Source organism: Cucumis melo, chromosome 9 (assembly GCF_025177605.1).
Source record: "Cucumis melo cultivar AY chromosome 9, USDA_Cmelo_AY_1.0, whole genome shotgun sequence".
NCBI lineage: Eukaryota > Viridiplantae > Streptophyta > Magnoliopsida > Cucurbitales > Cucurbitaceae > Cucumis > Cucumis melo.
Window position 1 is genome coordinate 24,061,184 of NC_066865.1, and position 26,016 is coordinate 24,087,199.

The following is a 26,016-nucleotide window of genomic DNA, read 5'->3' on the forward strand; positions in this document are numbered from 1 at the left end:
TAATGATAAATCAATTATGTGTTTCATAATATTTGTTGGATGAAGTTTAATGAAGAGTATTAAATTGCATCATTTGCTTGTTCATAATTACTTAAAGAGAAAATATTTTAAATAACAAAATTTCTAAAAATATAAGAAAATATTATGAGATAAATTATTTTTATACGTGTTTATAACGATACAAATAAACATAATAGTCTATGTAGTTTGTGGTTTATTTTAGAAATATAATTATATTTTGATTTGTTTAGTTATATAGGAAATTATTATTTGGAGATTTCGGGTCGGGTCGGTCTATTTAAAAAAGAAAAAGAAAAAAGAGGTTTCCAAAATTTTTGACTTGAAATCAGCGTGGGGCGGGGGGGTCATTTTCGTCGGACGGATAATTTCCCGCCACAAGAAATTCCTTGACGAAATTCAACTCCATTTGCTGCAATTACAAGAGACGATCTGAGAGAGAAGAAGAAGCACAGGCAACGGGAGAAATAATGAATCGATGGAAGGTGACCTATACGAACCACCTCAAGCAGAAGCGCAAAGTTTATCACGATGGTTTCTTAGACATCCACCGTTCCAGCAACAAGGTTTCTATTTCATTCACGCTTTTACTTCACTATACATCTTTTAATAGGACTTGTAGATATGTAATTATGGAGAAGAACATGTCGAATTTCGGCGGTCTTGAACAGGAAAGCATGGCATTAACTAGCATTGGTGGCGATAGATCCTAGAATTGGATTTAGAGCTTTAGAATTGTTGAGATGTGATTCGATAGTTGGTTTATGTGGTTTTGATTTTGATTCGGAATAACATTGTGCTGATTTGGTTGATTCCTACAAATTTACGTTTCTCATTCTAAAAGTTAGCCTAGTGGATTTGTTCTAATAGCTAGATTGACTCACAGACAATGCTCTATGATGAGTGCGAGAAGCTCCTCGAATGTAGAATCTTAAGGCAAGATGAAGTAATTTGCTCTGGTGAAACGCTTATATTCAACAGTTTCCTTGTTGACATTGACACTCCACTGGGAGATCATAAGCCGGAGTTTGGTCTGAATTTCCAAGAAGGTGATGATAAGATATCTGAAAAGTCTGGTGTGCTCCGAGGGAAAAGTATCCGAAATAACTCAGTTTGCTTTGGTAATTAGCTAGTTTTTCTTCCTTGGTTTATTTTTTTTTAATTCTTTCTATCGTTAGGGAGCACGGGATTAAGTTCAATTCTCTTACCAATTGGATTATGATTAATATTATTCTCTTGTTTGTTACTTCAAAAACAAAGCAAGTGCAGAGAAGAATAAAACTCGGCCGAGTCTCAGCCATTCACATCAAATAATCAGAGGTAACTTCCATTATTTGGCTAATGCACCATTTCTGTTATTATTTTTCTTCCAATTGCTTGTGTAAAGCAGTTCTAATCATAACTTGGGTTGTAGATGTAATCTTACTGTTGATTACCATTTATTCTCATCATGCTTGTACCAATGTGCTTTAGATTAGGTTGTAACACTGCCATTCCCTTTACATTCCAGAATTTAAGAAGAGAAGATTGAAGAGCTACGGATCGCCACAAACTAGTCCAGACACTAGAAAGACAGAAGAGACAGGCTAGTCCATGATTTTTTTCCTGGTTTGTTAAATAATCATGATCTTTTTAATTAGTGAAGGAGGAAAACATCGTAATTGGAATACGTGAAAGTACTCTATATGTTGCATATGTCAGTTCATTATGATACACGATATTATAAATAGCCAAATATAAAGTATGACTAAGTCACGTCTGAAAAAATAAAATAATTAACAACAGTAACTAAAATCAATTACTGTCCGTAATATGCTTTTTAAAACATATCTACATTCCTCAATGAGTCAAATTTATTATCTAACCAATTTCTTTCATCCCGTCCCTATCCTCACATGATTAATCTGATGATGTTTGTAGAGTGGCAGGTCCTTTACACCACAAATATTACTCAGAAAGCTAAGAAGTTCCATGATGGTTTCTTAAAACTTTCTATTTGTGGATCCCTCGGGAGTCAGGTTAACTTCTTGGTCGTTTGCTTAAATTATCTGGTTTATTAGGCCTACCATACTTCTTGGTTATTTCTTAACTATTAAATTTGTGAACTTTATCTTCTACCCAACTTCGATATATATTAGAACTTTTTGTAGGGGTATATGTCATCACGATGAACTGTTAATCAATTGAAAGGTAGACCAAGAGTTTGAGAGGAACAGTAAAGTTTGTTGGGAGGTCAAGATATCAGTGAGGTTTGGGACGTGGTCGTGTTTAATGTGTCCTTATGGGAATCCGTCTCTACCTTTGTAGTTATGATTTTAGTTTTGTTCTTTTAGACTGGATTCCTTCTACATAATTAGTCGTACTCCCTCATTCTTTTGTATGCCCCTGCATTCCATACTTTTCCCAAAGCAGTTTCTTACCCTTAGAAAAAATTCAATTGAAAGGTAAAGTTTTCTGTACCTCTCCCCGTCTTTCTTTCTGCAGGTCATGCTCTTTGATGAAAACAGGAAGCTATTGAATAGCAGATTTATTAAGAAGCATGAAACAGTAAAATCTGGAGAATCAATAGCCTTTGATGCTCATTTAGTAGAAATTGGAGAATGTGAAAAGGACCATAAGCCTTCTAAAATTCCCTTAAATGAAGGTACTAGTTCTAAAGAAGGGGGAGACAGGGTACTGCATGGACAGAAAAGCTGTTTCAGTGAAAATGAAATATCAGCTGGGAAAGGTTAGCTGTTTTTGCTACATTAATTTCCGTCACATAATGATCGTAGATGAAATTTCAGCAATGTTCATCCTTTTCCTCATTCGGCCATAAGGTATCATGAAGTCTGTTTTTCTCTGGTTGTGCTTCTACTCAGACATGTTTAGTGTTTTAGTGCAGAATGGCATGTTTTGTACACTAGTCAGATAACTCAGAAGTCCAAGAAATATCAGAATGGGATCATTAAAATTTCCTCATCTGGTTCTCACCAAATGCAGGTTAATTTACTTTGCATTGAACACCATGTTAACTGCTTTCTGTTTTTCAGTTGTACGAAAATACAATTGGGTCACTTCCTTCCCCCTCCCAGAGAAGAATCTAAGTTTTAGTACACAATATGAGTTTCATGTTTCAATTCAACCGTTTACGTAAGCCACACAGCAATTTTGATGCCATGGATACAAATGGATACTTTCTTAAAGGTGCAATTGAGATTGTTGAAAAAGAACATCAGAAGTGCTGATGACTTACTCTAACAATTGGTAGTGTACCCAAAATTTCAGCTGCTATCAATTAATTGATCACTTCTGGGGCATGCTGTTCATGATAAAGTTCAGGAGTTGTTCGACTACTATGAATGCAAATTTAGATTGTATAGGCGATGTACAAGAAAGGTGGAAATTTTAGGATAGGATATTAACATATGAACCAGTTTTTATTTATTTATTTATTTATTTAAAAAAAATCTGATGAGTTGCGGGGTTTCTTGTTATCTTTTTTATGAGACTAACTCTTACAATTATTTCAGGTTACTTTACTGAATGAAGATAGAAACATATTAAGCAGAAAACACTTAAGTTTATCTAAAAATGTGAAGGTGGGGGAGAAACTTGAGCTACCAAAATACTTGGTGGAGATTGGCGAGGCATGCGAAAGTGTCAAAGGTCCAATGCTTATGTGACATTTTAGTTTCTAAACCAATGTTTGTATGTCTATCTAATAATCTTTCTGGCTTGCTATGCAACCTTTGGTCAAATGCAGTAGAGCTCGGCAACAGAAATTTTGATATTAGAAAGGACGCAAGTTTTTGCATTTCTGGTGGAGATGAAAAGGGATCGGGAAGGGAGACTACGCAAAAGTCTTTACGGGATGGTTTGTGAATGCTTACTTTATGAATTTTGTCTTAACTCATTAGTGGTTTTTGCTTGGTTCCTTTTGGACTAAATATTTATTAGTTTTATATCATGAAGCCCATCAAATATTGTCCATTCTTCAAAGACCAAGGGCTAGAGTGAACCTTTCTTCCGGTCATACAGATGAAAATATTAGCGTATCTGTTTCGTCACGTAACCCTAAACCTTCCGTTGCGGAGGCATTGCATCTTCCTATAGATGACCAATCTCATCAAAAGCCAAGTGAAGGACAGAACACGAGGGAATCAATTAAGAATGCAGAAAACAGCCAATCCATTGCTCTAACTCAATGTAATCTCGTGCAAATGCAGTTTAGTTTAAGTCTAAATTTTGTAATTTTACTATGACATTGTCGAGCTTAATCACAGATTTATTTATACATTGATCCTGCAGCAACATTCACTGGTAATGCCGAAACATTGACAGAAGATGGTGAAATCGGACAATCCAGCAAGGTGTGGTTAAATTTATCTTTCGTGTACATCGAATGTACGTTAGATGATTGTCATATAAGATCTTTAGTAAGTTTCTCATGACTTGGCTCTGGTTTTATTTCTTTCCAAAATGTTTGCTTAGCTTCTTCGATCAGACCATGTGGAGGCCGAAAGTATTTCTCTCAGAAATTCAATTCCTAGGAAAAGTGACTCTGCTGCTTGTAGCCTTGTCAACGACGACGAAGGGAAAATCTGCGAAGAGATTACATATGAAAGAGAAATGCATGCATTCCCAAGTTTTGATCTTGGAATTTGAGCTTGCCAATTCATATTTAAATAGACGACGCAGCGCCTACAGGCTACAACACAGGTCAGGAAAACTACATTCGTTCTCGCCATATTTGAAAATTCCTTTTTTTTTTTGAATATTTTATCACATTAGTGATGCATTCTCTGTTTATCAAGTACCAAGTCAGCAAGCAAATGGATTTTTAGGTCTCTAGTCCGACATGCCCATATATTTCTTCTATTCATAGGTATAACTATAAACAACAAAAAAGATTAATCTCTCAAGTTTGTTTATGTATAGATTTTGGATTAGAAAAAACTTTAATAATGATATTGTGCTATATATTCTAAATATTTATGTTGGAATAAAATAATTTATTTTTTCCAACTTAAATATAGTTCAACTATATCCTGGACTATAAAGTTAAAAGATTTTAATCTCTAATCGGAAAAACAAAAAAGCTCTCTTCTTACATATTTAATTGACTAATAGTCATGTTTCTTCTTTCAACTTTCATCTATTACGATTTTTATTTTTTGATCCAACAAAATACAATCAACCTGGTTTATATAATACGAGTTGAATTATAAGTTTATTTGGGTTTACGTTGAGATTGGATAAATTAGAATTTTATAGAGTCGGACACATTTAACCTAAGTCAAAAGTTATTAGAGTTAAGCAATTTATTAGACATTTCAAAAGTTTAGAAACTAAACAAACACAAATTTAAAAGTTTAAACCTACCGCTTTCGTACTTTTTCTCATTGCCACATTACTACATTTGAGCATAATGGCATCTGAAAATTAGGAGAGGAAGGAGAGGAGGGACAATTGCCTTGGGTAGGTTATTACTAAATTCGATAAGTCACGATATTGTATGTGAACAGCGGAACTCTCAGACACCATATTTTATTTTGAAGCCCAGGTAAATAAAACTAGAAACCACCAAACATTCAAATACCAAACATAGTCCTCAAAATTTTTCAAAAAAGAATCTCTCACAAGAATTAGGGATGCAATAGCTAAAGGATCTAGATTAAGGTGGTTTAAGAGTAGATGCTTGTTAGATTCTGAGTAGTTTATGTTCTCCTTTTTAGGAATTTTACGGAAAGAAGAAACATAAAACAGATGAACTAAAAAATAGCTTTCTCCACAAAAGAATTAACCTCGTACAAATCTAACTCAATTGAGTTAACTTCAAGTTGATAGAAAATGGTAGACATGCACATTGGAAATGAGATCAAAAGTATTCCAATTGCATCTAATCCTATTAGAAGTTAATATGCATAAACCTAATTTAAACTGAATCCCTTTTGGGCTGACGAGAAGACGAGACCTTTTGTTCAAAATTGAATTCAATAATAATCTATCTACTAATCCAGTAAATTCTATCTTGCACCCTACGTCTCTATCCACAAAATCTTCCTTTACCTATGCAAATCTAAGTATAATTCTGTTCATAATTAGCTCAGAATTAAAATTAAGTTACTAGGTTAATTGTCGATCTTAAATAGTAAACATGTTATAAGAAAGAATGACTATTTCATGGTTTTGGTCTTAGGTGAACTTTTTGCATAGATGTCCTTCTCTTTCATGTTTCTACATGAACGATTCAACATCACATTATTTATACTAACTATAAAGCAATGAGTTACCCGAATTTCTTCTAACTATAGAGCCGTAGAGTTATCAGAATCAAATGTTCAGTCTTATTCATATAATATAGATAACTTAGACTATATATTTGAACTTGATCTAAATTAGACTATAGATTCTAATTCATTGAATTTAAGATTATAGTATTTGATTCACTTGTAAAATTCTCAAAAACAATTTTATTGAATAAAATATAAATTTAAATTATAAATTACGAGTTTTAAAACATAAATGGTCATTTGTTAACATAATTTGTCCAGACTCGATGAAAAAACAGGGGTTCAGTTAACGCGATTTTATTAGATTAGAAAAAGTAACTACGGGTGGGTCTTTTACACTTTTACCAAAAATCAAAGTGGTGTTTCTATCCCTCTCGAATGCTCTATTATCCTGCACCAAGGTGTATACCCTCTTATCCATATCTACTTCTTCATTTCAACGATTCCACTATGCTATCTCCTTGTTGCCACTGAATTTCGAGTCTGCCCCAATAGCAGAACTCGTTCGAAATAACATGGCCTTCACTTCCACTCTCACCGCTACTTCTTCAACTTCTCCTCTCTCCTCCAAATCCCCTTCTCTTCCCCCATTCACGAATCAAATTTCTTTCCCCTTTACCCTCAAACTCTCCAAACCCCTCTTTTCTCCCGATGGAATCGGCTCTGCTTTGGGTATCGGATTGTCCGTAAAAGCGCAAACTCTTGAATTTTCAGGTTCGTTCTTCGAAGGTGGGCTCGGAAGTCAGGATGAACCGCCTGCCCCTCCAGGAACAGGATTTGCCACTGCCCTCGAAGATAAGGAGGAGCCCCAATGCCCTCCTGGACTTCGAAAGTACGAGACTATGGTGGTTTTGAGGCCCGACATGTCTGAAGACGAGAGACTCGCTTTCACCGAGAAATACGAAGAGGTAGTATCATCTCTGAAATGTAGCTACTGTGTTGTTATCTTTTCCCCTCTTCTGTAGTTCTCTTTGGTTTCTGATGAAAGACCAAAGGAAAACGGAAATTTGTTTAGACTAGTTTCATATCTGAGAGAGAATTCAGTTTGTTGCTCTGTTTAAATTGGGTTTACGATCACATAGTCCTTGCGGCCTTTTCTGAGAAGCCACATAAGAAGTAATGAGGTGGGAGATTGTCATTGCCTGAATCCGAACACATTATTCAAGTAATGGATAGCTCATGAAAACTTAGGCTGTAGTTAATGAAAACCAGTAGCTTTTATGGAAATGCAGTTGAAAATTTTTAATATATGAGTAGTATGCTCTGTTTGAGTGTGTAGTTCCCAAGAAGAGGGAACCTTTTGTCGTGTCAGCCTTCTAAGTCCTATGGAGACACTAGTGGTGAGAATTTCACGTTGAAGAGATGGAGCAACACATGAGCCACTCCTCTCTTTGCTAATTGATTTTTATTTGAAACTCTGTGTTGTTCTAATATGGTATTGGGAGTTCAATCAAGTATTTGGGAACTAATAAAAAAAGTCAAGTATTTGGGGAAAACAGATCTGACCCAAGAAGGGGTGAACCAAAAGATGGAGAGGTATATACATTACTTCTCTTGTTGACAATTGGTTTTGAGATGTAACTTCATGTTCATCTAATATGTAGGGATGAATGGATTCTTTTATTTCTTTGATGAAAGAGATTTTTCATTGAACTTTAGGGATATTTGACTATCAATAAACGTGAGTTTATGAACCCTAAGAAAAGTTGGATTTTGTATAACCTATGTTTGTATTATGGAGAGGAATCGGCTTTTGTAAACTTGAGTTTGTGTAACTTGTAATTAGCTGGTGAGTTTAGATTATCTATTTATTTCTTAAATACGATATGTAATATAAAATATAGATTCATGTAATAACTTTATATCGTTCGTAAGAACAGCAAACTTATGGTTTGGAATAAACAAGCCAACACCTTAAACACCTAGTCTTTTGATCTCATGTTACACATTTAATCCATAAGCCAACTTTTAGTGCTTGAAAAATAGTGTAGTGTTAAGCAACTTTGATGTAGAGGGGCACTGGGTGATTGATTTGTTGTAAAGAGGCTAGTGGCAGCACGGAGACCATTTTTATGAGACAACATTCAAGATAGGCCGGAAAGTTACTTGCATTTTTGGAGGAAAAGTTGCCTAAATTGGCAATTTATTTCTTATAGGAACTGTTTGCATTTTATATTCCTTACAAGCATGCACTCCTTATCATGAAAACATTGAATGGAATACCAAGATTTTTTTCCCTTGTGCGTGTGTGCATTGTCACGATAAAATCACAGTAATATTTATCTCATTATTGTGAGAAATTCTCCCCATCCTTGATTAAGTAAACTTCTGATTGTGGAGTAAAGTTACAAACTGTGGATTTATATGATGTAAGCATCAACCGATGATCTTAGTTGATTGAACGATTTCACTCTTGACTGAAGCATGACTTTTTCTTTCATCTATTAAGAGGTAATTTAGCTTTATATAAGCAAGCGATTCTTTGGTAAAGGGACAATCAAGTTAGTATTTTGTTTTTCTTTAAACATAGTGTTTGACAAGAATGGGCTATTTTGCAGTTGCTTGTTGCTGGGGGTGCAATGTATGTTGAAGTATTCAACAAAGGGCTCATTCCACTAGCATATAGCATCAAGAAGAAAAACAAAGCTGGTGAAACCAACACTTACTTGGATGGCATCAATCTCCTTTTCACCTACTTCACAAAACCCGAATCAATGGCAGTTCTCGAGGCAACGCTTCAAGCAGACGACGATGTTGTTCGATCGATGAGTTTCAAGGTAAGGAAACGAAAATTCTAAGTATGCCTTAGCCTTAAATATCTTGGTGTTTCACGTCATCATTTGGACAAATTTTATTCAAAGCAATGGAAAAAGATTTGTAGTTGCCAGTTTGTGCTTTTCCTTGTCAAAATGAGTGCTGCTATTGTGACAACTCTATGGGCCATTTAGGCTTTATCCATAACCATCTGATTGCTGTTCTTTCCATCACAGCCTTCCAATGGAAGTACTATTTCAAGTTGGAAAAAAGAAAAAAAGAAAGAAAAAGGAAATATAGATTAGATGTTGATCTTTCATAGCTGGAAAATCCACTTAGTGACTTCAGAACATTTTCCTTTCTTTAAAAAAAAAAAAATTGATCCACCAATGACTGTCGTGTTCTATCGATCAAGCAACACACTCCGTTGAAAGTGCATTTGGATTCAAAAGAAATACAAATAAAATTATGAGCATGGAGTACTAGGTAGAAGTTTAGAGGTTTGTCTTTAAATTTATTGTTTATTCTTTTAGTTCTTTTTATTATTTTTTGGTTTTGGTTTTGATCCAATGAATGGTAAAAGTTAATCTTATTGTTAAGTGGTGTGATTATTAGTTACAAATTCGTGATTGTGAAAGGAATAATATTAAACACATCCAAACATATATTTTTTTTTTTTAAAAAAAATTAAAATTTAATTTCTAAGTTTGTCACCGCATATTTCAAAAAAATAAATTACATTTAAAGCAAAGTTTTAAGCCAAACTTTGATGTCACATCATATGTTTTTATTGTAATGATGAGAACTTCAAACCGTAAATATCACTTTACGATTCCTTTCCAAAGAAAAGAAAAGAAAGTAACTCTATGATAATGCTTCCAACATATTCTTTGCTTTATCTTTTTCATTATTATTTGGGTTCAGTCAATTATGGAAGAGGTTCCTTGAGATCTTTATGAAAGATTTTCGTTTTAATGAAAGAAAATAAAATAAAAAATAATTACTTTTATATATTATAAAGTTATTTTGACTGCTCTTCCAACCAATTAATTTTAAAAACTAAATTATATGATAAAAAGAAATATATATATATATATATATCAAAAGAAATTAAGAAAGATAATGGATATTATTTATTAAATTATGAGACAAATGGCTATGCTAGAAATTTTGGGATTGAACTTCCGATTTTTAGAAATGGAGTTCAAGTTATACTATTGAATTAAGTTCATCGATAGAATTATATTAAAAATTTGGCATCAAAAAATATAAAATTGCCTTGACAGAAGGAGGTAAGGTTACTATGCTTATTTAAATTGATCTCTAGATTCTTTAAAAGAAAACCCTTACCATGTAAATTAAAGATTCTTAGTATTGTTTACTACCATTCACTTGTTATTATTATTTTTTTAATTTTTTCGTAATTTATTGTAACTTACAAAGTGATTAATTATCAAATATGACTTTACTTCAATGATAATCGATATGCTTTCTTAAAAAAAAATTGAAGTTCTAATTTTCATACTAAGAGAAATAAATAATTAATTTTTTTTAAATCTAGAAAATAAAGAGAAATAGTTTTGAAAAATTTATAACGGAGGATGAGGAATCGAACTACTCTCTTGTTGAAGATTACCAAACCGTTAAGATATTATATAAATGACCCAAATGCTAAAGTTTCAATCCACATCATGATCACTTGAACATCAAGACTACCACCAAGTCATATCTAATTTGTCCTAACCATTTCTCTTTGAAAATGCTTTTAACTATTAACTTTAAATTTTGAAAACTTTTATTTTAATTATTGATTTAAAACTGTTTCAAAAAGTGTAACTAAAAATAATCCAAATTCTAACTATATAGAAGGTTTTTTTGTTATCGCTCATTTTAACGAGATATCTTTAACATCTTTTACAACGTTATTAGGATATTTTTGGAAGGATATTTTATATTATCACATGCATTAATTGGGCAGGCAGCTCCACAAAGAATGAATTTAAAACACTATTGCTGATGGGACAATTTTATAGACAACCTTAATGTATGTAATAAAATTAAGTACTTTTGTAACATGTTCATTTTCCCTTCAATTTGAACCAAACCAAAACCCCCCATTTACTCCCAATTATGACATTTCTTTTTCTTTTTCCTCTAACTCAGTTGGTTAGAACCCATTTCACCTACTAACCAAACAGCTTTAGATTTGAAGGAACCATCGTTGTTTTACCTTTGTTTTTTAAAGGATATACCACATAAACTGCTACTAATTATAGTGATAGTTACAATAATATATCCTCGAACTTTTTGTGACGGTCTTTTTTAAACATTTGGATACGTTTAAATATTCAATTCTTACGTTCAAAAATTTGAGAATGTAATTACAATTGTCATTATACTTCTTTGCAAGAAGAAATGAGGAACAAGATTGGTGGATGGTTATGGTTATGGTCATGGAAGGTGTCGGAAGATTCAAACATGGGGGCCTCAGTGCTGGTGAAGAACCATGGCTTTCTTTGCTAATTAAGTGGAGGGTTGTGCCTATGTCCCATCACCTCTAAAAGAAAAAAAAAAAAAAGAATAAATACCATTTTGTATTATTTATAAATATTATAAAAAAAAACCCTCAAAATGGTATTGATTAGCTTTCTGTTTTGTTGACAAAGTGACATTATTTTAACAAAATCCCCTTCTCCTTTTCTGACCTTAAATTGAAACATCCGTCTCTATAACCAAAGCTAAAGAAGGTTTTTTTTTTCTTTGTTCAAATTTAGATTGAGTTTTTGGGGTTTAAGTTTATAAATTTTGAACTTTTTTTTTTTTAAATTGATGGGTTTGCCTCAAAGTCCTTCACCTCCTCATCTTTACCCACAAGCACTTCAATTAAAGCTTTATCAAGCATTCATATTCTCCATTCCAATCCTCTTCTCCATTATTCTCTTCCTTCTTTTCTATTTGTTTTATCTCAAGAGAAGAGCTTCCTCTCTTTCTTCTTCTTCATCTTCTTCATCTCCTCCAATTCTACCAACTTCTTCCAATAATACTCTCACTCTCTATGTTACTACCGTAAGCTAAATTTTCCTGTTCATCTTTCTTTTTATTGATTCTGTTTTTGTCATTTTTTTTTCTGTTCTTATCATTGTTCTTAATTAATTGTTCAGGCTTGTCAAGTGGATTTGAAGGCTGATAATCTCATTGACAAACTTCCCAAGATCCAATTCAATGAAGAACTGAAGATTAGAGATTCTTTGTAAGTATCACCATTTCTGATTGTCTGTTGGGTTTTAGAGGTTCTTTTGAAAGGAAAAGAAAAAAATGGTATTGAACAGTTGTTTCTCTAAATGGGTTTGGAATACTTAATTTGCAAAGTTTGCCAATTGATCCCTGCACTGTCCACATGCACAAATCGATATAGATTACATGAATTGAAGAGTTTTTCTTCATCTTTTTTTTCCTTCCTTCCTTTCTCCTAAAGGATTTGCTGCTGCCTAAATTGATAGGTGCACCAAAACATCAACGTCTTTAATTTAATATAAGCTTATTAAGATAGATATTTACGTGTTACATTCGCATTTTGACACAGACTTTTTGTTTTCATTTTAATAGAGTACGACTCGACTTTTAGAGTGATAATTAAAATATTTTATTTACTCAGATCACAGTTAAAAAGAAAAAACAGCGAAGAGATAGAGATGGAAGATTTAGTGATTTAAAAAGGGAGCACACATAACAAACAATATAAAGATAAAAGTGAAACTGATCCTTTTTCAGTTTTGTCGATTTTTTTAGATTACTTTTCTTTTGGAGGATTGGAATCTCTTATAACATCCGCTCTTTTAATTTCGCAAAAGTAACTTTTTAAATTTTTGGTTCCAAAAGTTACTTTTATTATTATTATTTGTTTTCTTTTCTTTTGTTTAATTGTGTTGTTCGTAGAACCTTAGGCCGACAAAATTGATATTGAAGATGAAGAGCATGTTTAATTTTTTTTTCTCACTTTTTTCCTCTAGTAATTATATATTGTTTCAATCTTATTTATAACGATTGTTCTTTATTCTTGTATCACTTTAATAAATAGTTTGATAAAGTGATTTATACTTGGGACGAAAAATTGAACGTTTCTCTACACTCGCCATTGTAATTAAATTTCTCCTATTTGTGGAAGAGAGAGATTGAGATTTCAAGTCAACCTTATATCGTCCCTAGGATATGTGGGGTTAGTAATGAACATTGAAACAAAGAGAAAAACAATTAATTTTCTTTATCCACTTCACAGGTGTTGCGTCTGCCTTGGAGAATTCGAGATAAAAGAAGAATTGTTGCAAGTCCCATCATGCAAACATGTGTTTCATATTGATTGTATGAATCACTGGCTCATCTCCAACTCAACTTGTCCTCTCTGTAGATGCTCAGTCATCCCGACAACCCAATGCTCTGATCCGACCGTAATCGCACCACCCCCGCCACCGCCACTGCCACTGCCACGGGCTGGCTCATCAGAGCTTTCGTTGACTTCAGACCACAGTGCAGAGATGCGATCCTATTCGCTCTAACATCCGCAGCTGCAACAACAGGAAGGATCAAGTCAGAGTAAATGCTAAATACAATAATCCAATCACAGGTTTAAACGGAGGGAGGATAAGTTGTCCTCCATATTCATATACAAACATATACGTATATATTAACAAGCTTTTTGCAACCTCCCATTGTACCTGAGACAGCTTGCCAGGCATTGTGATCTTCGGTCAGTCAAAATAGTTCCTGGTAAAGATCAATTGTAAAGAGACCAATTGAAAATCGTCCGCTCAAACACTTTCTTGGTTCCCTTCCCTTCATTGCATTAACCACTGGATATGGAATGCTAAATGTATGAAATAAAAAGGTTTTATTTGTGTGTGCAAATGGTGTAACAATCTCATGGCAAGCAAGTTAAGAACACAAGATAAACTGAATGGAAGAAGATTAGCATTAGAATGCGTTCAAATTCTTGAAACTTGTGCATCAAATGATGCTTCCAGTCTTCTGCCTAATTGAATAAATGATCGAAGTCCAGAAAAGACATATTTACATTGATCAGGAAAGAAAGGCTCACACAAACTCAACCCATCCCCAGAAACCAAATACCAATGATACAATGCATTATTATACCAAGCATACTGTCCAATCCTTTTGGCTCCTATTGAGACCTTCATGTTATTAAAATCTAGTTTGACTTCTAATTGGCTCTAAAAAATGTGCAGTCACATAAACAGCCTTTCATTTGCCACTCTTTCAATTGCATACTTTATTATCGACCCAAGACCAAACAAGCTCTAACGAAACAAACAAACAAGGGAAGGAAAGACATCTGAAGTGGAGTTTAAATAACAAAAACCAAGTTCCTATCTCAAACAGCAGGGGAGACTGGGGTTACTACATCTCCTTCAACTTCTATTGATGTCAGCTGCTTGCTTCCTGAGCTCATATTCTTCACTTGCTCCTTAGAGCATATAAAAATTCTTCTCACCATGTTACGGAATTCTCTGCAAAAGTAGGAAAAGAAAGTAATTAGTGGAAACAAGGCATAGAAAAGGAATCGTACAGATTGTAGTTGTAGTATGATGGTACTCACTCCCATGGGTCATCTCCAACAAGCATCATATCCCCTTCATCGTCGGTATATACAATCTCCCACTTATCTCGAGCACACAGCTGTCCCCTGACATCAAACATCTTCTCAAGTTCATCTATTAGTTGGTCATAGCCTTCTAATATGGTTAAGTCCACTGCCCTACCCACGGCCATTCCATGCATGAGAACCTTTTGGCACAATTGGACACCAAAGAAAAGTGAAAAATGATTTCTCTACTTAGTTCATGAATACAAAATTCTTTACAGCTAAATTGAGGGAATGAGTTTAACTTCTGCACCTTGGTGCGGCTTCTAGTGTTAGCTGAGCTACTTTGATTGCATTGAATATCCTTCAGAGATGCTTGTGATGGTTCTGATTTTCTTTCTATAGAGACTTCTAAGTTGTCAGATTTTGGATCGGACTGAGCCACAGATAAGGTACTGATGCGCCCATCTGTGTCGCTAGACCCACTGCTTGGTTGAGAAGATGCTTTCTCAGCAGCCAAATGATTGAGATCAATACCAAACAATCTACAACTAGCTACCGTTTCACCTTTCTTCCCATTTTCAATGGGGTCAAGTATTTGATCATCACTTAACTTAACCAAGTGAGAGGTTGGAGTTCCTGATAGAAAAGACCAACCACTGCTAGGGACAGTTTTGGAATCCTGCGCCATGTCATTTACTGGGTGTTTATAACTATTCGATTGAGTAGGAGATAGCCAGGTATCAGTCTGTGTTCTTGATACACATGAGCTGTTGCTGATAGCATCTGTCTCTCTATGGTGACACGATTCATTATTTTCACCTTTTCTGCCTTCAGCTGCATTACTGCATTGTTTACCATCATGTGACTGTGCCAATCCAGAATCCCAATGTGTTGGCTTAGTCAAATCAGCACAATCTGCAGTTCAATCAGAAACCAAAACTAAAATAGAAGGTGGAATACAAATTGTATTGACTGATCCAGTGACTTGCACATATGTACACAAGGAAATGAAACCAGATAAAAGACAACAAAGAGCTGAAAGAAAACCGTCACACCATGAGCTGGAGTTGGTTGTCGAGGCCTTTTATTTTTTGAAATGGGTTGAGATAGACCTGTGACTGTTGAAGACGTGAGTGGTTCTATATCCCAAGGTGATACCCTTTCAGGTCTTAGAATAGATGTTTGTTCATCCCATTGTACCTGGAAACAATTAAATTGAGTAAATAATTCAAAACGGATTTAGAACGGTGACATTTTCTGGTGAGATTTGAGTTTAAGAGCAACTCACTCTTAGTGATCTCCAGCTTGAATTAGGCCAATGAGGTGAAATATCTGCAGCTCCAATTATAGTTCCTGAAAACCTAATTAGTCAAAAAATAAAAAATAAAAAACAAGAAAGGAAAAAAAAGGTCAAGAAACAAAACTCAAAATAATATTCCAGTAATTTTACTATTTACTTCACTACCTTCTCTCTGGAGAATCCTCTCCCTCAAAACTCATGTTGAATCTCATGCCAACAGAAAACTTGTTATTGACAGCTTCCAAGTATTTATTGAGACTTATTATGAACTGACAAGTCCTGATTTCAGGAGAAAAACTTCAGTCCATTTCAATGAAAACATAGTTGACTTCAGAATTAAAATCCTGAGTACCTAGGTTTATAATAGACTACAAAGCGGGTTTGAGTAGTAACAGCATGAGATGCAGTTGCGAGCACCCCTAGGTGCATGCTCTGACTCGATATCACAGATGGTGGCATGCTGCTTTGCTGTCGAGCACGACGCCTTACCCCTACACGCAACTCTCCATTGTCTCCCCTATTAAAGCAACTCTCAGGATGAATTAAAGCTTGTACAAGAACAGAAATTTAATACAGATTATAGTTCACATGTTGATACATCATGTTTTAAAGGCTTAATAAAAGAGGTAATTACCCCCAAGCACTTCATAGCTTACTTGTTAACTAATTATGTAATTCCAATATTAAGTTATGTTTCTAACTAGCTTAAGTTGGCAATTGATGTTTTCATAAAAGTATGCAACATTTGAATGTTCCATCATCTATTAGTTTTATACGACTCTTCCACACTTGAGGATAGCTGGCTGAGGGCTCTAATAGTCAAGAAAATTATCATTGAGCTGTATTCTCATAATTACAACAAATACTGCTTGCTATTATTCTTTAAGTTAAAAGAGGATCGGGCTAAGAAGAAAATATCATGTTATTCTCCCATTATACATCAACATAGGAGGAGGAAGAGAGTCATAACAAAGGGTGGAAGTTAGTTATCTTTAAATCACCGATTGACACAAAAGTTAAGTGGGTAAATGTAAATTGACTCAAAAAAAAATTGAAATCAATATTAATCGAGGAAATAACATTGATGATATTAATCATACATACACCCAAAAGCTTAAACTAATTGGTGAAAGTTATATCATTTACGGTTATGTGTGTCGTGTCTCAGGTTGGGGAACAGTGAGAGAATGTTGTCTGTTACATAAATAAGAGTATGTGACCTAGAGGGGCGGTCGCAGTCATTTCCTTGGGAGAGAAGTCTGTAGAGTGAGGAAAGATTACCGACCCTAATTGGCTGGGGAGCGATTGTAATTGCTTTCATTTCGTTTCATGTCAATATTGGGGAGTAACCTTACATATCACTGCTAATGAGCAATACTCGTTAAATATTCTACAGCAGAATTGTTTGCTCGTGCATGGTCCGGGAGAATCTTCACTCAAACAAACAATAATTTGTGAGACCATAATAAATATATGGTCCATCAATAACGTTTTTTATTTTTTTTAAATTACTACTTTAGTCTATACTTTTAGTGCTCTCTTAGTTTAGCCAAATAGGGCCATAAACTTGAAAAAATGACTTATAGCTCTCTAAACTTTTAATTTTGTGTGTAAAAAGTATCTAATAAGTGCCTAAAATTTTGATTTTGTCCGATAAATTTTTTAGTTTTCAATTCTATGTCTTAGAACCTTGATCTATTTGACTTTGTCCGATAAATTTTTTAGTTTTCAATTCTATGTCTTAAAATCTTGATCTATTTGATATTTCTTAAAATTCACGAATGGACACAAAATTGAACTGATTACCATCCTATTTGGTATAATATTCAATTTAATGTTTAAAAGATTTGTAAAATTTAAAAAATATTGAAAATGTAAGTGTGACTTCTTAGCCATAAATTGAAAATTTAGAGTTTTATTCGACATTTTAAACTCTTTGGATACAAAATCAAAGGTCAAGACTCAAACATGAAAGTTTGGGACTAAATCAAATCCTCTTTCTATATCATTAAAGAGTCCATAAAAACAAGTACTTGCATTCTAATTTTCGTAGAGATGATTCCAAAAAGATTGTCATTTTCTTTCTCAAGTCATATTTCCTGGTCATAGCAACAATAGCAACTATTAGTGCATTCTTCGTGAAATATTGGAGGTATTCTCTTGGATTGTTTTCGAAGTTTTTCAAGCAGTGTTAGGAGGAGAAAAATGCAATCATTAGCATACGTTATTAATCTTTAAGGTAATTTGCAGTAAACATGTAGGCTAGGAACTTAAGAACACTTGAGGCATTGAGTATGTTGAGCAGCCAATGAATCTAAACCCCGTAGCTTCATATGGCATATTTGTGCAAGACTAGGCCCTTTAGTTTTATTTTTCAGTGGGGCTAAGCCCTTCGGTTTTCAACATATCACTGCTTGGTGTACCCTATCTCTTTCCGTCTCTTTCTCTCTGTTCACGTGCCTTAAAGTTATGTATTTGATTGATGTCCTAAAAACCTCAGTCCAGAAAGTTATCATAGTTCGATTCTTGCGCATAAAATGCAATGGACAGATGAAGAGATGAAAGATAATATTGATACCTCAAGAATACAAAGGAATCCCCAGCAGATAATCTCTTGGAAGTAACAAATGTACTCCACCCAGTTGTCAGCAGGTGCCTTCGTGGCTGTCCTGGTCATTTAATAAAGAAACTTTTATCCGCAAAGCAGACAGGATAAACAAACTCTCGTGCTGCTTATAAAAGGGGATCGCTTAACTCGTTAAGTTAATAACATATGATTAAGCAAATTACGTAGACCAATAATAAATCTCTTGTATAATATCTATAGAAGAAAAGATAAAGCATTACCTCTGAAAATATGCTTGAATCTCCACTCATATCCATGAAGATCCTTGGCTACCAGATCCTGAGTTGGGGTAGCCAGAGTCATGTCCTGAAAAAAATTCAGAACGGAAATTAAGAAGTTGAAAGCTTGGAGAAAAAGCGGGAGAGAGCAAAAATTATATGGGAGGAATTAAGAACTAGTCTCACCAGAGGAGGTAGGCACTCGGTGGCATGTTTTCGGAGGACAGAAAATCCACCATGAGTGCTAGTATCAGAAGCAGTTAAAACCTTGCAGAACGAATGAACGACTGGTCTAGGTGGTTCAGGAGGACATGGATCCATACTTTGAGGCTCATTTTGCTGCAGATATACACGAAAAATGAAGCCGATTGTTAAGCAGAAAAAACACTTTGAAATTTGATGGACCAAATTCTCTGGTTCTTACATTTGATTCCGGCATTAAAGTTATTTGTGCATAAACCTCGTCCGATTCATGATCCGCCTACAAGTAATAAATAAAAATACAGTACTTTATTCACCAATAACTGACAATTTTCGAATGACTAGCCTAAAAGAGGGAACAATCCATACCATTACTTGAAATCTAAAAGGGTACAACAAGATTAACAGTTCATGTAGAAAAATTGAAGATTTGATATATTGGGAAATGGACAAAGAAGGAGAAGAATAATATAAGGAGGCAAGGTCCTCTTCTGCCTAGATTCCCTAATCTCAATACCCATCTTATTTAGATAAGAAATAATTTCATCAACACCAAACTTAAAATGAAGTCCACAGTAATAACGGAGCATCTTAAGATGAGAAAGAGTAGTACCAGCGGCTCAATATGAATTACACGACATAGAATCTTCGAGTCAAGATTAAACAGAGGAATTCTCTTATTCAGCTCCAGATTCGTCGATGCCTCTAACTACAATCCATAAGAAATGTCATAATCCCAATTCAAAGCCACATACACAAAATAATGATTCAGAAACTGAAGTACGACAGACTACGATATTCAACGTCCCATAAAACAACAAATACGCCAACTTCAATGTTCCTCATGAATCACGCTTTTCAGAAACAAATTCCAACTAAACAAACACAAAATAAGAACCGATCTGAAACGAAAAGCACCAAAAAGAAAAAAAAGAAAAAAAAAAAAAAAAAAAGGACGAAGAAGAACAAAACATTAGACAGACTTGTTCCATATGGCCCTGAGGGAAATAGAAGACTCTCTCATCAACGCGAGGTATATCAACCAGTGGACCTGCACAAGCCCTCCATAGCTCCATATACAGATCATCTCTTCCACAACCTATCAAGAAACCACTAATCTTAAACACAGAGCAAAACAACAACACTAACAAACAAACAAACAAACAAAAAAAAATCCAAGACTAAGACAATTTACCTTGGGCCGAAACACAAGACTGCCTATACGAATCTCCTCCATTATAAGTCATCGTCAAGCTCCAAAGTGAAACAACAACCAAAAATCAATGCAACTCAAAACAAATCCCCGAACGCCCCTGAACACACGCGATCAAAACCAACCATGAGCAACAAAACCACAAAAAAAAACTCACTCCAATTCCTTCCTCCACAAACTAATACATGTAAATACAAAATCTCCCATTCCACAACACACAGTCAAACCTCAAACAACAACAACAATAACGAAATTAAACCATCAACACAAACCTGAAACTCCTATCGTAATCAACCGCCGATCCTCTTTGTCGCTCGTCGGGGGGGAAAAACGCCGTCACAAGAAAAGAAAAGAAAAAGAATCGTGAAACGGGTTGGCGCGCGTCCTATTATACGGGAACTAGTTGCTGTAGCAACCCCGAACTGTGAAGCTTCTTCAGTAGGGTGTAAACTCAACCAGGGTTAAATCGTAAGCGTAGAAGATGATTAAATGAACGGCGTGAGAAAGGAAAGGAGTAAGGAAAGAAAGAAAGAGAGACGGAGAGATGAGGGAATTAAGGAGGTTAGATGACGGCGGAAATAGTACGGCATCGGCATGCGTGTTGTTTGGGTAACGGAAGACATGAGGTGTTAGCGACGTTACCGTTAAGTAACGTCCCTTTCGTTGTCTGCTTCATAGCAGGCAACATGGTTGGCTCAACTTAACCAAGCAGAATATTTTATGGACCTTTTTTTTTTTTTTTTTTTCTTTTTTTTTCTTTTTATTTTATTTTATTTACTTTATTTATTTATTTATTTTTAGGTACAGATATTCCATTTCGGGGTTATGACCATTTATCATTACAACGCTGACCTGGATAATACTTCTTTCTTCTTTTCTTTTTTCTTTTCCTCTCTTTTCCTTTTTTTGAAAATTACCCATGCACGTTTTTATAACTATTTAAATTTATATTATGAATTTATATTATATTTTCAAATATTTAATTTAAAAAATAAATTATTTTATAAAAATTATAGTAGTTGAACTACTTAAACTATTTTTTAAGTATATGTCAAATAATTTTTTACAAAAATAAGATTGTTAAAAAACATTTTTTTCTTAAGTCAATCAAAACGGATCATTAATCTCCATTTTTCTTTTCTTTCTACCATATGAGTGGAAATTTCGTTTGAAGATTTTTGTATATTGCGAATATGACAAATATGATAAGCAATTAATGATATCAGACGGCCATCAGAAACTATGAGAAGGTTATTGGAGGGTTGTCTACTTTTAAATTTGTTATTTTTGTAATTTAAAAAATACAGTGACATGGGTCATGTTATCATAATTTTTTTTTTTTTTGCGAACATACTTTCAAATAATAATATCAAATGCAAAATACAAAATATCAGTTTTCATTTATATTGGTGAACAACTTATTTTACTTTTTAAATGAAGAAGAAAATTGAGTAAATTTTAGTTAATAAAACAATTTAAAGGTTTTTATCTATTTATTTATTTATTTTTGGGTAAAATGTTGAGTTATGGTTACTGGTTCTAAATGTGTCATGCACTAGAGAAAGAGAGTTACTAAATGACAAGTTTTAGATAAGGTGGAGCCATACGGTTGTAATTGAATCTTGTATCGATTTGATTTTATTCGTGAAAGTTTAGCTTCAAGTCAAATAACTGTTCAACTGTACATTTGACTGACTATATACGAAAAAAATGTTGCGTTAAAAGACACAATATTAGTGTATTTTGTAATGAAGTCATGCGTTGAAGATGCCGTTTGGTTTTAATTTTTTCTTGTGGTCCATTCTCCTTGTCTTTACCACCATATCCTCTTTTTTTTGGTTGGGTGTGGGGGGAAAATGTCACCATCTTTTCTTTACGTGGACTTTTTTCGTGTATGACAATTTGGAAAAGATTCGAACATTTGATTTCATGATTGAAATTGTATTCAGTATACCAATTTAGTTATGCTTAAATTCTTTGTCTACTTTAAATTTAGATTTAAAACACATTATGTCCACACACAATATCCTTATCGGGATGTCTTTAATATGATATGTGGGTACTCGAGACAACCAGATAGAAGTTGAATTTGTATTTTCTATTTATGTTATTTACGATTTTGATTGTAGAGTTTAGAGAAGTGTGTTATATAAACTTCAACTCTAGAGGCACGTATGATATATGTATTTTAAACTTTTCTCTTCAATAAAATTCTTATCACCCTCTACCTAATGAACATATATAATTAACACATTATCAACAAACCGCCTAAATTTACATATCAAATCTCTATTACTTTACTTTTATACATATGTTTGTATGTGTATGGTGACTAACAATGTTGAACTAAAAAAAGTTCAATGACTAAATTATCTTGTTTCCCATCAAAACCATTTAAATTAATAATACTCCGTACAAGTTTTAAAAATATATCAACAAGTGTGAAAACAAAAGCAAGAATTAAAAAGAATACAATGGAAATTAAAAACAAAATGAAAAACACTTAAATTAACAACATTCGCACACATGTATATAATTATTGACAAAATAATTATGTTTCATTCAATTATTATTTATTAGTATGCTTCGACATGTGGGCTCTCGTTACTTAAGAGAGATATTTTTTAGTAGACGTATTGTATTCTAAGATAGACTACTAAGATATCACATCTCAAATATCATTTTAACATAATGTTTTACGTTCAACTCTTTTAATATAATTAAATGAGATATTAAGATTTAAACATTTGTTTAAGAAATTAAGTAAATATAAATTACAGTACATCATGTTCAAGTTTATTAATTAACAAAAATGTTATGTTTGATGTAAGTGAGAATATTTAAGAGGTGAAATTGTGAATCTAAGAAGATTAAGGGACAAATTTAGAATAACTTAAAAGATTAGGGACTATTATCCATTAGGAATGTTTTGGGTAAAATTAATATAAAAAAGTAATAATTATGGGGAAAAGATTATGGAGGGTAGTGGTGCGTTGGATCATGGCCGATGACGTAAGCTGAAGTGGAAACTCCTATTGTCTTTTCGTTCCCATTAGACCCACATCATTTGAACGAGTTGGACGGTCTTCGTCTCTCCACGTCAGCAAACCTTTTCTTTTCTTTTTTTTGTTGTTGGAAAAAATGATTTCACAAAATGGTATTTTTTACTTTTTTAATTTGCTGCAGTGAACATATTTATTATTTAATTAAAACATTTTTCTCTTCAAACACGTACTATTATAACAATCTATATTTTAAATATACACTATTATAACATATGACTATAATAACTAACTATTTGTCTCAAATGTCTCCTCAATTTCTATTAACAACTATCATTAATGAATGATAATAGTCCATTAACGTCGATCACCATTTGTCAATGATATTTTGCTATATTATAGATATTTATAAATATTTTAGTTCATTTTGTTATTTTTCTTAAACAACCCAAAGTCAAAACCCACAAGTTTATATTTCACACTTTTTGGCTGTATAAAATATTTGGGTTTTCAAATTTTCTCCAATTTTAATTTTTTTACATTTAATAAATATAAAATTTTAATGATAAAATCATTAAAAATATTTATAAATATAACAAAATACTATTATCTATAAATGATGATACACTACTATTAGGTTTGAGTGTGGGAGATTTGAACTTCGATACATAGGAGCATCAATTGAGTTGAAATGGTGTTGACGAGTAATGAAAGGGTATGAAATTAAAAATAAGAGGATTTAGAAAATGAGTATTCGTCCCACGTGGAAGGGAAATTAGTTAAGTTGATGGCTTGGAATTTGATATTAAAACGAAGGAATATGGAAGATAAATAGGACAGACCAATCAATTGGCTCCAACGTGTTTCCTCTGCCCCGTTTCTTTTTTCTTTTTCTTTTCTCTTTTCCCTTCTTTATTGCCCGACACCTGTCCTCTACTATACTCATCATTTGTTTTTTCTGTTTGCATTTTGGTCCCTCGACTACTTAGATTCTTTCACTTGGCATCTCAACTTTCAAAATCTTCCTTTTTGTTTTTGTTTTTAAAATATGGGAGAATAGCAAAATAATTAAATCTTTTTATAAAATATAATAAAAAATTAAGATTTGTTTCGAAGATTTGATAGATTCTACTATATTAAAAAAAAAAAAGAATAAATATAGTGATAATTTGATTCTTAATCGCCACAGTAAATAAGAAAAAATCGAATTTGTTCATTTGTCTTTAAAAAAGAAAAAAAGAGGTAAATTTGTGGTGGTGCACTCATTGGAAAAAAAAGATCTTTTGTAAATAATTTTTATTTTTGATATATTTGAAAATACCTCTAAATAATATTCAACAATTTGAAAATTTGTTTACTAACGTTTAAAGTATTTTGAGGATTTTTTTTTTCTACAATTAGGTTATGATTGGTAATTATTTGGTTTTTAAAAAACTACCTTGGTTTTAGATAGAAAATTTTAGTTAATTTTTAAAGATAAAAAGCAAGTTTGACATTTTGAAAAGTATTTTTTTAGGTATCTGATAACCAATTTCGTTTTTTTATTTTTTTTTAAAAAAATTATGTACATCGTTTATTAAATTTCTTAGCCCGATTAAAAAATAAATTAAGTTTTAAATACTGTATTTTCTAGTTTTTAAAATATGGTTTAGTTTTTAAAAATATTAATAAAAAATAGATAACAAAACAATAAATTTAAATATGGAATGATTATTTATAGGGTTAGTTTTCAAATACCAAAAACAAAAAACTAAGCGAATTACTAAATTAACCTTCATTTTTAAAACTAAATTTTGGTTTTAATTTTTTATTTTAAGTTTAATCATAAAACCTCTCAAATTTGTGTTTCCTTAATTTTTTGTTATGAGAGTTAGTGTTTTGTCAATATTGATTCATTGTCAATTCTTTTTAATAGGTGTATAATGCAATTTTAATTATGTATGTAATAGGTACAAGGTGACTAGATTTAGCAATGATAAGATTTTCTACACAAAAAATCAACAAATAAAATTTACATTTTGAAAACTAAAAAATCATTTTATATATATATATATATATATATATATATATATATATATATATATATATATATATATATATATAACTTATAAAAAGTCTGATGAACAAGCATTCTAAATCTTAAAGTTCACTTACCGTATAGAATCTAAACTTTGAAATAATTTTAATAAAGTTAAGATGCATGATATTAGAAAACAATAATCAATATATACCTTTTAATTAATAATTATATAACTTAAACTTTTTAAAGTAGTTAGTAAGGATTTTATGATGTATAGACAAAATAATAAAATAAAAGATATATATATATATATATACAAAAAAAAAAACATGATGTAGGGGATGATGCAATTGTTTGAAAAATAAATGTATATATTGCTAGTGTTCATTTGATTTAAATATTACCCCTCTATCTAAAAAAATGTTATATATTTGCAAGTGTTATTTAACTATAGCCTTCTCTCAAAAAAAGGAAACTTTCACTTATAATATATATGTTTATACTATTACTTCCACTCCACTAATTTGATGTAGTACAAAAAAAAAAAAAAAAGCTCTAATTCTTTCTTTTTCTTTGATTCCCTCTAGATTGTTCATATACATGTTATGAAATCGAAAAAAAAAGAATAAAGGAGTATTGACACACTGTGGTTCACTAACAATGTGTTTTACGTCCACCAAAGAAAGGGAAAACAATGTTTTTAAAGAGTATATACAATGCACTTCTCTTATCATAAATATGTTAGAACATAAATTTTGAATAGGATTACTTGAAAAAACTACTACAACTT

General features: G+C 32.6%; 4 protein-coding genes across 8 annotated transcripts; 3 read left to right on the forward strand and 1 right to left on the reverse strand.

Moving 5' to 3' along the window:
* The first annotated feature begins 345 nt into the window (after window positions 1-345).
* Window positions 346-4,991, forward strand: LOC103482830 (uncharacterized). 5 transcript variants are annotated; one of them, XM_017048175.2, is made up of 12 exons: window positions 346-584; window positions 905-1,139; window positions 1,279-1,338; window positions 1,529-1,603; window positions 1,939-2,036; window positions 2,503-2,746; window positions 2,903-3,000; window positions 3,531-3,666; window positions 3,764-3,874; window positions 3,958-4,206; window positions 4,309-4,370; window positions 4,495-4,991. In XM_017048175.2, exons 1-12 carry the CDS (start codon window positions 489-491, stop codon window positions 4,663-4,665), a joined length of 1,635 nt encoding a protein of 544 aa, XP_016903664.2. In that variant the 5' UTR covers window positions 346-488; the 3' UTR covers window positions 4,666-4,991. The 5 variants fall into 5 exon arrangements, with proteins under 5 accessions (XP_016903664.2, XP_016903658.2, XP_050945866.1 ...); XM_017048169.2 differs by having other exon boundaries at window positions 4,505-4,991; XM_051089909.1 differs by having other exon boundaries at window positions 3,973-4,206; window positions 4,505-4,991.
* Window positions 4,992-6,569: 1,578 nt separating this feature from the next.
* On the forward strand, window positions 6,570-9,277 carry LOC107990347 (30S ribosomal protein S6 alpha, chloroplastic). Its single transcript, XM_017043396.2, has 2 exons — window positions 6,570-7,201; window positions 8,852-9,277. Exons 1-2 carry the CDS (start codon window positions 6,809-6,811, stop codon window positions 9,089-9,091), a joined length of 633 nt encoding a protein of 210 aa, XP_016898885.1. The 5' UTR covers window positions 6,570-6,808; the 3' UTR covers window positions 9,092-9,277.
* A 2,411-nt stretch (window positions 9,278-11,688) lies between these two features.
* On the forward strand, window positions 11,689-13,949 carry LOC103482832 (probable E3 ubiquitin-protein ligase RHA4A). The gene is made up of 3 exons (XM_008439186.3): window positions 11,689-12,113; window positions 12,209-12,297; window positions 13,324-13,949. The coding sequence occupies exons 1-3, from the start codon at window positions 11,877-11,879 to the stop codon at window positions 13,598-13,600; spliced, it is 603 nt and encodes a 200-aa protein (XP_008437408.1). The 5' UTR covers window positions 11,689-11,876; the 3' UTR covers window positions 13,601-13,949.
* A 41-nt stretch (window positions 13,950-13,990) lies between these two features.
* Window positions 13,991-20,709, reverse strand: LOC103482831 (auxin response factor 9). The gene is made up of 15 exons (XM_008439185.3): window positions 20,477-20,709; window positions 20,187-20,304; window positions 19,975-20,090; window positions 19,605-19,700; window positions 19,215-19,271; window positions 18,977-19,129; window positions 18,794-18,878; window positions 18,525-18,615; window positions 16,299-16,463; window positions 16,112-16,225; window positions 15,935-16,007; window positions 15,702-15,846; window positions 14,957-15,561; window positions 14,659-14,846; window positions 13,991-14,569 (listed from the first exon to the last, which is right to left on the reverse strand). Exons 2-15 carry the CDS (start codon window positions 20,236-20,238, stop codon window positions 14,434-14,436), a joined length of 2,076 nt encoding a protein of 691 aa, XP_008437407.2. The 5' UTR covers window positions 20,239-20,304; window positions 20,477-20,709; the 3' UTR covers window positions 13,991-14,433.
* Between the last annotated feature and the right edge of the window lie 5,307 nt (window positions 20,710-26,016).